The 12951-nt window shown below is 44.3% G+C and overlaps 1 protein-coding gene across 1 annotated transcript in view; it reads left to right on the top strand.

Moving 5' to 3' along the window:
• LOC135526550 (tenomodulin-like) overlaps nucleotides 1-12951 on the top strand; it is an 87182-nt gene that overhangs the window by 56349 nt on the left and 17882 nt on the right. The window contains exon 4 of the mRNA XM_064955032.1: nucleotides 11914-12021. Within this exon, the coding sequence (XP_064811104.1) occupies nucleotides 11914-12021 (108 nt within the window). The remainder of the gene's footprint in view (nucleotides 1-11913; nucleotides 12022-12951) is intronic.

Raw genomic sequence — 12951 nt, 5'->3', positions numbered from 1 at the left:
AAATTAGTATGTTGTGTTTGGTATGGTTATCTAATACAGAAAGTTACTTAAGGCAAAAACGAGAGTGGTTGGTTGGGGTGAAAGGATGGGCATAAAACATGAATGTCTAGTAACCCAAAGTTCGACTGTTCCAATCTCATCATGGATAACTTTAGCATTTTAGCTAATTGCCAGCTTTGGAACTACTAACTACTTTTTAGCTACTTTGCAACTACTTAGCATGTTAGCTAACCCTTCCCCTAACCCTAACGTTAACCCTTTAACATAACTCCTAACTTTAACCGTAACCCCTAGCCTATATATCTTTAGCCACCTAGCTAACATTAGCGTAAGCCACCTAGCCAAGGTTATCCACAACAAACTGGAATTCATAACATATCATACATATTTGAAATTTGTGACATATTGAAATTGCAATTCGTAACATATCATGTGAAATGGATGATGGACACCCAACTGAATACATACAATACGAAACGTAACATATCATACTAAATGCAGTGTTTCAGATTCTGTACAGAATAATACAAAATTGTATGAGATCAGGATGCAGCAGCATGCAGTCAAAATAAAACATAATGTTAAGAGATCAAATTGCAGCAGCGTGCACTCAAAAGAAATGGAAATGCTTGCTAACTTGATTGACTACGTGATTAAATGACACACACACATATGTTAATGTCTTAGGTGGCTCTTAAAAAAGCCTTTGGGTTCATGGAGAGGCAGGCAAGTGGCAGGTGGTGTGTAGGGAAGCGTATCCACAAAGCGTCTCAAAAAAGGTCCTAGGAATCCTGTTAAAACCAGTTTTAAGACTAAATAAACTCCAGACTCAGAGTATGGCTGCGTTTCAAATTCATAAAAGACACCCTCGTCCACTTACCCTCGCCCTCTGCCCTTGGGGGAATCCCCGCGGCGGCATTTGTCGTCGGCCCAAATTATTATTTTAATTGAGTTCGTGATTGTACAATTGTGTTCACTACAGGGCCTGAAATGCCCCATAATTCAATTTGCGATGATTGTACATCCGCTAAGAAAAGTCAGCCAAAACGTGAAACGTTAATTAATGCTACACAATATCTGGTGAAATTGGAGGGCCCGCAATTCAAATAAATAATCGTAATATTGAACATTTATGAACATACAAGTATCTTATATCGGTTAAAAGCTTACATCCTTGTTAATCTAACTGCTTTGTCCAATTTACAATAGGCTTTACAGCGAAAGCTTACCATGCAATTGTTTGAGGACGGCGCCCCACATCAACATATTTTTCAACCAGCACAGGCTTCATAAAATCAAGGTTAAATAATTATTAATCACTTACTTTTTGAAAATCTTGCTCTGTTTGCAATCCCAAGGGTCCCAGCTACAACATGAATGGTCGTTTTGTTAGTTAAAATCCTTATTTATATCCCAAAAAGTCTGTTTAGTTGGCGCCATTAATTTCAGTAATCCACTCGTTCAACATGTAGACAAAGGAATCCAAAAAGATACCACTAAACTTTGTTAAAACAAGTCAAACTACATTTCCATATAATGCTCAGGTACCCTAACATGTAAATAAGCTATAATATTTCATACGGAAAGAAGTATGTTCAACAGAAAAGTAAAATTAGCCTGTGCGCGTTTACTTCCTCGCGCGCCCACAGACTGATTCCCAACTGTGACTCCCAATGCCAAAACTCAAAATTCTTCCTCATTTCGGAAGAAACAAGCCTGAAACTTTGAAAAAAGACTGTTGACATCTACTGGGAGACATAGGAATTGCAATCTGGGAGCTGGAATTACATAAGACCCATAGCTTTCCATTGAAAGAGCATGGGATCTAAAAAATTAAATAAAATCTGTAATTCTCTAGAATCTATAATTCTGGTTGGTTTTTCTTCAGATTTTCGGGCTACCATATCAATTGTGTTATAGTCTCATACATTATTTTTACCGTTTATACAAACTTCGAAGTGTTTTCTCAAATAAAATAAAATCAAATTTATTTATATAGCCCTTCGTACATCAGCTGATATCTCAAAGTGCTGTACAGAAACCCAGCCTAAAACCCCAAACAGCAAGCAATGCAGGTGTAGAAGCATGGTGGTTAGGAAAAACTCCCTAGAAAGGCCAAAATCTAGGAAGAAACCTAGAGAGGAACCAGGCTATGTGGGGTGGCCAGTCCTCTTCTGGCTGTGCCGGGTAGAGATTATAACAGAACATGGCCAAGATGTTCAAATGTTCATAAATACACCAGCATGGTCGAATAATAATAAGGCAGAACAGTTGAAACTGGAGCAGCAGCACGGCCAGGTGGACTGGGGACAACAAGGAGTCATCATGTCAGGTAGTCCTGGGGCATGGTCCTAGGGCTCAGGTCCTCCGAGAGAGAGAAAGAAAGAGAATTAGAGAGAGCATATGTGGGGTGGTCAGTCCTCTTCCAGCTGTACCGGGTGGAGATTATAACAGAACATGGCCAAGATGTTCAAATGTTCATAAATGACCAGCATGGTCAAATAATAATAAGGCAGAACAGTTGAAACTGGAGCAGCAGCACGGCCAGGTGGACTGGGGACAACAAGGAGTCATCATGTCAGGTAGTCCTGGGGCATGGTCCTAGGGCTCAGGTCCTCCGAGAGAGAGAAAGAAAGAGAATTAGAGAGAGCATATGTGGGGTGGTCAGTCCTCTTCCAGCTGTACCGGGTGGAGATTATAACAGAACATGGCCAAGATGTTCAAATGTTCATAAATGACCAGCATGGTCAAATAATAATAAGGCAGAACAGTTGAAACTGGAGCAGCAGCACGGCCAGGTGGACTGGGGACAGCAAGGAGTCATCATGTCAGGTAGTCCTGGGGCATGGTCCTAGGGCTCAGGTCCTCCGAGAGAGAGAAAGAGAGAGAGAAGGAGAGAATTAGAGAACGCACACTTAGATTCCCACAGGACACCAAATAGGACAGGAGAAGTACTCCAGATATAACAAACTGACCCCAGCCCCCCGACACATAAACTACTGCAGCATAAATACTGGAGGCTGAGACAGGAGGGGTCAGAAGACACTGTAGCCCCATCCGAGGACACCCCCGGGCAGGGCCAAACAGGAAGGATATAACCCCACCCACTTTGCCAAAGCACAGCCCCCACACCACTAGAGGGATATCTTCAACCACCAACTTACCATCCTGGGACAAAGCTGAGTATAGCCCACAAAGATCTCCGCCATGGCACAACCCAAGGGGGGGCGCCAACCCAGACAGGATGACCACATCAGTGAATCAACCCACTCAGGTGACGCACCCCTTCCAGGGATGGCATGAGAGAGCCCCAGTAAGCCAGTGACTCAGCCCCTGTAATAGGGTTAGAGGCAGAGAATCCCAGTGGAAAGAGGGGAACCGGCCAGGCAGAGACAGCAATGATACCAATTATATGCATATCCTGGCTTCTGGGCCTGAGTAACAGGCAGTTTACTTTGGGCACGTCAGTCAGGTGAAAATTCTGAATAAAGGACCCGAGCCTGAAGAAGTTGTGTAACGTCAATATGGAGTCAACATACAAGTGTAAATAAAAACGAATGTAAATAAGTTTCAATTCTTCTACTAATGCACAAACATGTCTCCTAAAAGTAATTATGTTTTTGTTTGGTTAGCTTTTGGAAATAATAAAACATTTTCCTTCTTCAGAAGTAGCTAGGCAAGGGCGGTCCATTTAAAATTAATTCCTTCCTCCCTCGCCCCTTGCCCTGCAAGTGTAAACTCGTCAGACGTCATGAAACATAATCAGAAGTGTCCACTTAATTTGAGGACTGAGGGGAGAGGGTGTGTCTGTTAAGTGTTTGGAATGCAGCCTAGGTTTTAGGATGATGTTAAAAAACTGCCAATAAACGTTGAGCCAGTTGTAAAATCAACTCAGAATAGTTTATCTCAGCTGGTAATCACGACAGTTTGAGGTACTGCAAAAGAAAATAGTGATGACACTCATTGACTTGTTAATGAGTAATAACCAACCACAATGAGGCATCGCCAGCTGTGCAATTTATAGCACGCTTCAGACAACTACAGTGAATGTGACTGTACATCAAATGTTGTACCCCCGGCACGATCACTTTGCCTTCGCTTAATTCTTGCCTAATATGTTGCCATGAATAACCTTTTTTTCCGATATTCCGATATTTTGAATAATGTGGTAGTAATTTTGCACAGAATCATGCAGTATAATGATTTACATTATCATTATATTCACACCCTCATCACTCCCGTTAAACAACTCTAAATCGCTTTGGTACAGTAGCTATTTGCCGATAATGTTTGAAAAGTCTGTAATTTGCCCACATATACGCATTACCAATTTAGGCATGTTTTTAACAGTGTGATATTCTGCTTGATATACCATTAAAAATATGTGATTTATTATTAGCCTAGTGGTTATAAGTATAGGCAAATATCATGTGAGCGCTGAGCCATCTCTATGCATCTCTATGTCCTCCTCCCACAAGAACATCCAACTCCTCCACTGTATAATGTCAGAGCAGAACACCGTTGTCCCAGTGAACATCCTTTTGACTACCTCCCAATCAGCTCGTATCTGACACACCAGGGCTGTCCCATTTGTTCGTCCCAAGCCATTTCCACCGAGATGAATGACTATACTATATTCACGGTCAAACCTCGCCTTGGTGAGAGAGAATATTTCAGAACCATTCCATTGAGAACAGCTCATCCATATTTCACACTCCTGTAGTCATCTAGCCAGCTGCATTGTTTAATCGCATGGTAAATATTTGCTTCAGTCTTTGTTTCCTTGCTCTCACCAATTTGCTTTGAGCAATGATCAGTAGGATTATGAGCTGGGGTCTTATCAATAAATAAACCAATAAAACCCACAACATTGTGAGGGTTCACAAGGAGAGCACGTGTTAAACTGTATTATAATGTTGATTATAATGTTGCATAATCATGTAATGAACACGGTGGGAGACAGAGCTGGTTTCAAGCTCAGAGCTGGTTTCAAGCATGTGTTTATTGTAAAGGACCACAGGAGCAGGCAGAAGGTCATACACGGAGGATCCAAAAAGGCAACAGTACAGCCTGGGGAAAGTCTAGTAAAGTTGTCCGGGAGATCAGGCAATAGGTTGATAATAGGAAATCTTATAGGCTAAAGTACAGACAGAGAGTAGGCAAAAGGCGTTCTTAGTGAGGCAGGCAAAAACTATCAACCACGGGAGGATTAAATTACGGGAAAACAGAGCTCCGAATAGAAGTGTATCATAAAACAAACAATACCCCACAATGATGGGGTGCAAAGAACTGAACTAAATAGTGTGTGATAATGACATACAGGTGTGTGAACAGCCTCCCCCGGGAACATGGAGCTGGGCAGTCAGGACGGTTAAGGCGGGTCATTCTTTGGGTCCGTACCATTCCTAATCCACCTTGTAGTGAATGCGTCCACCCAGGCGCTTGGAGTCAAGGAGGGGGTGTGCCAAGGTGCGCCACTGGAGGATGGAGAGGGCTGTACCTCACAGGCTTGAGAAGGGACACATGGAAGGATGAGAAGATACGGGAATGGCTTGGAGACGGTAGGTGACAGAATTGATGCGGTGTGTTATTTTGAAGGGACCAATGAACCGGAGACTGAACTTTTGCAGGGGTCACAAAGCCGAATATCCCGGGTAGAGAGCCACACACGTTGCCCGGGGTGGAAGAGTGGAGTAGGTTGGCAACACCAGTCAGCGAACCATTTCTGAGAGAGGGAAACATTAAGTGGGTGCCCATGTGGGGTCTCCCAAACCTGCTCATTCTGCCGAAACCACTCACCGACGGCAGGCACAGTTCCGGGCACTGTCTCCCAAGGGAACATGGGGGGTTGGTATCAGAGGACACACTGGAAAGGAGTGATATGGAGTGAGGAATGCACCAGGGGGTTGTGTGCGTATTCGGCCCAGGCTAGATAGCGACTTCCCTCGGATGGTATCTGGAGGATAGGCTGATGGAGACCCCCAGTCGGTGGAGACGAACTGTGGTCCCCAACCTGAAATGATGTCTTCCGGGATCCCATACAGACAAAACACCTATTGGAACATGCACTCGGCCATGTCCATGGCATTAGGTAGATGCGGAAGGGTGATGAGTCTGCATCTTGGAGAACTGGTACCCACTACCACTAAAATAATAGTGAAGCCCGAAGAGTCTAGCAGATTAGTGAAGAAATCCATGGCGATGTGGGACCGTGGTCTGTGTGGTGTAGGAAAGGCTCGAGCTTACCGGTAGGTAGTTGGCAAGGGCTCACTGCCCATGTACAGACAGGACAGGAAAGAACGTAATCTTGGATATCTGCTGTTACTTATGACCATCAGAACTTGTGTGTCAGTAGCTTCGTGGTCTGGGTGATCCCGGGATGGCCAGAACTCAGAGAGGTATGGCACCACGGCATTAGTTGGGGTCTGATGGACGCCGGAATGTAGGTCTTGCTTGCAGGGGTGTCGGGAGGTGCTGGGTCATGTTGTAGGGCCTCTTGGACGGCTGATTGGATATCCCACTGTATGGGTCCTGCGACACAAGACAGTGGCAGGATGGGCTCAGGAGCTGGGTTAGAGGAAGGGGAGTCAAATAGATGGGATAAGGAATCAGCCACATTTTTCTTGCCAGGCAGATAGGTGACAGTGAAGTTGAAACGGGTGATTAAGAGTGCCCAGTGAGCATGTCTGGGGTTGAGACTCTTAGCGCGTCTTAAGTACTCCAAATTGCGGTGGTCGGTAAGGACAAGGAATGGGTGATGAGTTCCCTCTTAATTAACCAGTGGCGCCACTCTTCGATAGTCAGCTTAATGGCGAGGAGCTCTCGGTTCTTGACATCATAGTTCTTCTCAGCAGGTGACAGTTTCTTGGAAAAGAATCCACATGGGTGTAATTTGGGAGGTGGCCCTACCCGCTGAGAGAGAACCGCTACTACGCCGACCTCGGCTGCATCAACCTCCAGAAAAAAGGGAAGGGTAGGATTTGGCTGCCTAAGGATGGGTGCAGAGGTGAAGAGGAGTTTAAAGGTCTCAAATGCAGTAAGGGCAGTGTCGGTCCATTGGATGGTACTGCTTTTTTGACTGGTGAGAGCTGAGAGAGTAGTGGTTGTGCTGCTGCAGTTTCGGATGAACCTTGCGGTAGTAGTTGGAAATCCTAGGAAGCATTGTAATGCCTTTACAGTGGTAGGTTGGGGCCAGTTAAGCATGGTCGTGACTTTGCCTTATCCATATTAACCCCTCCTGGTGTCAACACAAAACCTAGGAAGGTTACTGTGGTAAAGTGAAAGCCTTGACATACAGATGGTGGTCCTGTAGTCATTTGAGGACCTGTTACACATGCTGTACATGTTCTGCAATGGGAGTGAGGGTAGATCAAGATATCATCAATGTACACGATGAGGAACTGATTGATCATGTGCTGGAAAACTTAATTCATGAAGGATTGGAAGACTGCGAGAGCATTGGTGAGACCGTAGGTAATAACCAGGTATTCGTAATGACGCCTAGCAGTGATGAACGCCGTTTTCCACTTCGTATACTGACCAGGTTGTAAGCACTACGTAGGTCGAGTTTGGAGTAGATGGTAGCCTGTCCAACTTGTTCTAGTACGGACGGAATCAGAGGAAGAGGGGATCAATTATTGGTGGTAAGGTCATTGAGAGGTCAGTAATCTATGCAGGGATGGAGACTACCATCCTTTTTTTTACAAAAAAGAAACTGGATGCAGCCGGAGACTTGGATGGACAGATGAATCCATAGCCTCATTCTCTGGAATGGACAAGGGGTAGATCTGACCCTTAGGGGGCGATGACCAGGAAGGAGGTCAATCGTGCAGTCCTCTGGGCAATGAGGGGGCAGAATGGATGCCTTTTTCTTGCTGAAGACACTCTGGAACTGGGCATATACAGGTGGGATGTGTGTTGGAATGGCAACCTCCGATCCTTCTATAGAGGTGGCTCAACAGGGTAGATAGAAGCAGTTCTTAAAACAGGTGGGAGACCGTGACAGCAGTTCCCCTTGCCGCCAGGAGATGGCAGGGTCGTAAAGGCTTAGCCAGGGGTGACCGAGTATTAGGGGTTCTTTAGGCAAAGACAACACCATTAACAGAATGACCTCAGTGTGAAGAAGGCCAATCTGAAGGGTGATACTTTTGGTCATGCGAGTCACATGACCAGTTCCGAGAGTTTGTCCATCCAGTGCATTAATCCTAAGGGGAGGCTTAACAGGGATTAGTTTGACTCTTAACTGTTGTGCCAATTGTTCGTAAATTAAATTACCTGCGGCCCCCGAGTCCATTGACTGGTCCCTCGACAAACTGAATGACCCCATCAGCAGAAAGAAGAGCCGGGATACCAAACTGCCTTTTGGTAGTATTCAAAAACATAGAGGTGTTTACCCGGGCGCGAGTGGAGGGGTTGTGGTCACCCCTTCGTGGGGGGCAAAACGGACAGCTATTGAGTAGGTGGTTACTCTCCACAATAGAGGCACAGGTTTTCATGTAACCTCCGATGTCTCTCGGCAGGCGTGAGAGGAGCACGGCCGAGTTGCATGGGCCTGGAAGACTCGCAGGCCATGGTCGACTGTATAGGTCTGCGGTCCACCAGTAGGTTGCCAATGGATATGGACATCTGGATGTATTGGTTGAGGTCCGTTAAATCTCCTCTGCAGGCCAGTTCGGTCTGTAACTCCCAATTAAGACCCCTCCGGAAGACTGTAAGGAGAGCTGGTTCACTCCATCCACTGCCAGCAGCCATGGTGCAGAACTCCAGGGCATACTCAGTGGTGGAGTGACGGCCCTGTCGCAGCTCACATAACAGGTCCCCGGTGTGACGACCTGAAACTGAATGGTCAAACACCTGATTCAGAGGACAGATCAGCACTTTGAGCGGCCCATAGGGTTGTGACCCAATCCAGAGCTTTGCCTGTGATTAGGGAGAAGACGAAGTCCACCCTGTCTTTGTCAGAGGTGAATTCAGCGGGGTGATGGTCTATGTACAGGTTACATTACATGAGAAATCCTTGACATTTCCCTGGGGAGCCATTGTATTTATTAGGCATGGATATGGGGCAAGATGAACCAGAGGAGGCTGTGGCAACTGATATCGGTGAAGCAGGAATGGACTGGCGAAGGAGGTCGCAGAGTTCATCAATTTGTTTCTCCTGTCGGGCTAGACGTAGCTGCAGCTCCACTGAATCTGTCGTTTTTGGTGAGGTATTCTCTAATGAACGTGATGGGAGACAGAGAGCTGGTTTCAAGCGCAGGGAGTAGCAGGTGTTTGTTGTAAATGACCACAGGAGGAGGTTCTGAACTTATGTCAATATTACACGTAAGCTAACAGTTACAGAAATCAGGAATGCAGACAGGCTCTATCTATCTGAGATACTGTCCCACACACCACCACCTGTTGTTATGTTGGGCACCTGCTGACCAAAAAAAGGATGTTATTATGATATTTGTTCCCCAATGACATGTATTGCTAAAATAAAGGTTTAAGGAAATACAGGTATTCACCACATTACTAGAAGACAAACCAGCTCAATCAAGCCTGATGGTATTGTAAGTATAAAAGCAAAGCTTACTTTAATTTCATCCAAAAAATAATGAAAGGTAGCATAATGGTAATGTCTTACTGTGGTGTGTGACGAATCCAATAGTTTACCTTGTATACAGTACAAATCATATTATTGTGGAAGCACCTTCTCTACGAGTATGAATTAGACTGTTTGAGAAGGTTTGAATCAATACAAACCTTCCTACACAAAGTTTGAAGTACAATACCAACATAGCTACTGAAGTAAGTGTTAGAGCATGTGTGGAATAGGCACTGTGGTGCTCATGTGAATTTCTTGTCTTCAGACAATGCCTATTCTCGCTTAAAACATCTTTTTTAGCTTTTTATATTTAATGCCAAGGGTTTAGGTTCAGCTTTCAGAAGAGCTGAGGGGAGAGTTTGAGTTGAATCATTTTTATAATTATTTAAATAAAAGTAGAATGAGCATCCTGAGCTTCCATGTTTGTTTCCTCAACACGTCACCTGACACTCAACAGATGCAGGAAGACATGGGAATATAGAGCCAAAGTGACAATGTATTTGTGTGTATTAAGGATCCCCACTAGTCCAGCAACATTAAGGCAGTTATATCCTATTTCAAATATTACATGGTATTACATTTCATAACACTTTTCACAGCACGTTAAGTGTGTTTCCTCAGGCCACTACTCTACTACCACATATCAACAACACAAAATCCATGTGTACGTGTGTGTAGAGTGTGTGTCTTATCATGTGTATGATTGATGATTGATTGATTGGTACAGCATCCCCTAACCTTTCTATGCAATGGCATAGAATGGCGATGCAACAGGTCCTCCAATCAAATCATTGTTCAGTTGGAAAGCTCAAAGCTGTTGGTGTATGTGTAGCATGTTTAATTGGGGAGAATAGCGAGCCGGTATTTTGACGTGGTTTTATAAGCCCGCATCTTTTCCCCATTTCTTATCCCCGTAATGATGTGTCTTTTCTTCATTTTCTGGTTGACCAATCCCGGTAATCATCATCTCATCACGAGAATGTCCTTTCCCTCTCTCTGTAGCGGCACTCGCCATTACAGTAAATTAAACAGGCTCATCACAATAAAGTCAGGCATAAACATTATGCTTTTGTGTCGCCGTCTATTATTGCCTTGTTTTTCCCCCTCGCAGATGAAACTATACACAAGGGGATTATGACAGGGGGATTATGACAGGATTATGACAGGGGGATTTATGACGAGGAGATTATAACAGGTGTTGCTTCATATCGTGTAGTCATGTGTGGCGTCTAGAGACAAGTGGAGAAAAGTGTCTGTATTACTGAGTTAACACTGATTTAAAGAAGATGTCAGAAATGCATCAGAGCTCTGTTCCATTTAGATGCAATTCAATTCTGATTGAATCAAGTCCATTTTCATGCTACCACTTATCATGATACAATGTGAAGGCAGGCGTTGCCGGGAAAGATCCAGCAGTCTATTGTCATATGCTGATGACTCTATGTTATTCTATGGTAGCCCTAGAGACAGCAGACAATCTGATATATGGTAGCCCTAGAGACGGCAGACAATCTGATATATGGTAGCCCTAGAGACGCCAGACAATCTGATATATGGTAGCCCTAGAGACGGCAGACAATCTGATATGCTTTCCTGGGGTTTCAGACTTATACCGGCAGAACTACTTTGTCGAACAGAGAATGGCACACAGAAAGACAATTAACAGATATGTCTGCTTTGTTGAAATAGGCTTTCTCTGGTCGTCAAATTGAAAAGACCTTGAATTCCACACAGTGGAGGATCGTCAATGGCGCTGAAGGGAGTGGCTCTTCACTTGGTTGAACAGATTAAGAGAGTGACAGGGACCTATGACTGACTAATTCAGCCGGGGCAGCCTCCGTAGAGACACCCGATGCATTCCAAATCACACCCTATTCGCTATATAGTGCATTACTATAGGCCCTTGTCAAAGGTAGTGCACTGTACAGAATAAGGAATAGGGTGGGATTTGGGGTACAACTGCTGCTTTGCCTTCTGACATGTCGCTTGACTCTCCTGCTGGAGACATCCCTCTATGAAGTATTGTTTAGTTAGGAAAAACCCCTTGTTCTTTACTCACAGTCTCTTCTAAAAAGGTTTGTGTTGTAGGTGCCGAGCTGTCTTTGAACTGTGATTTACTAGACAATTAAAGAAGATAAAGAGGATGGAAAGCACCTTTGCACACTCATTAGATTCTAACTTCTCTTAGTTGTTAAGAGCTTAGATTTTTCTTCAAGAGACCATAGAAACGGGTTGAAAAATGATATCGCCCTGGCGCTTAGCTGTTCCACATCACAGATGAAATAATGATAATTATTATTCCTTCTCTCTTTTTTCCCTCAAAGGGAATCACAGGGATCTGGTTCGCCAAACACCAGCGGTGTTACATCAAGACCCAGACCACAGAGCTTCCCAGAGTGACAGAGGTGGTGACAGTGGACACAGAGCTACTGGTATAGAATGACTATCTGCATCTCTCTGACTCACTCAGTGTGTGTGTGTGTGTGTGTGTTTGTGTGTGTGTGTGTGTGTGTGTGTGTGTGTGTGTGTGTGTGTGTGTGTGTGTGTGTGTGTGTGTGTGTGTGTGTGTGTGTGTGTGTGTGTGTGTGTGTGTGTGTGTGTGTGTGTGTGTGTGTGTGTGTGTGTGTGTGTGTGTGTGTGTGTGTGTGTGTGTGTTTGTGTGTGTGTGTGTGTGTGTGTGTGTGTGTGTGTGTGTGTGTGTGTGTTACCACAGGGAACGATCATGCATTTTGCAAGGGTAGTAGGAATAAACAGAGAAGAGTAGTCAGAGAGCAGAGCACAAACACTCACCCTGACCATCCAATCTTCTCTGCCCTCCACCACTGAAAAAGAAACTCTGTCTCCAGTGCTCATGAAACAGTCTGAAAGCTGCCCACATATCAAATGGTGTTTGCTGCCAATCTTGAACTAATATAAATATTTAATTGTACTCTTGAAAGGCTTGACCCAAATAGCCTAAAGGGGGAAGTGTGAGAGAGAAAGAGGGGTCTGAGGAAGAGATATAGCATTCATCTCACTTCTCCTGGCCCAATAGCCTTATGTGAAGTTTGGCGAGAATGATGGGCGAAATTCTATCAATCAAAATATCTCATTTCTTGGTGCCACAGTACAATTCACAGTGCAAAAAAGTGTTTGTGTTTTTTTAAAGAATCCCTTACTCAATATATTCAGCCTCTACCATTCTCCACTCTCAATATTTTCAGTCTCTACCGTTCTCCACTCTTAATATTTTTAGCCTCTAGCATTCTTCAATCTAAATATTGAGTCTTTACCATTATAGATTCTCAATAGTTCCAGCCTCTACCATTCTCCACGCTCAATATTTTCAGCCTCTATACCATTCTCCACTCGAAATATTTTTT

Source organism: Oncorhynchus masou, chromosome 32 (assembly GCF_036934945.1).
Source record: "Oncorhynchus masou masou isolate Uvic2021 chromosome 32, UVic_Omas_1.1, whole genome shotgun sequence".
NCBI classification, from domain to species: domain Eukaryota; kingdom Metazoa; phylum Chordata; class Actinopteri; order Salmoniformes; family Salmonidae; genus Oncorhynchus; species Oncorhynchus masou.
Note: the sequence above shows the minus strand (reverse complement) of the source record. Positions and strands in the feature narration are given on the sequence as shown.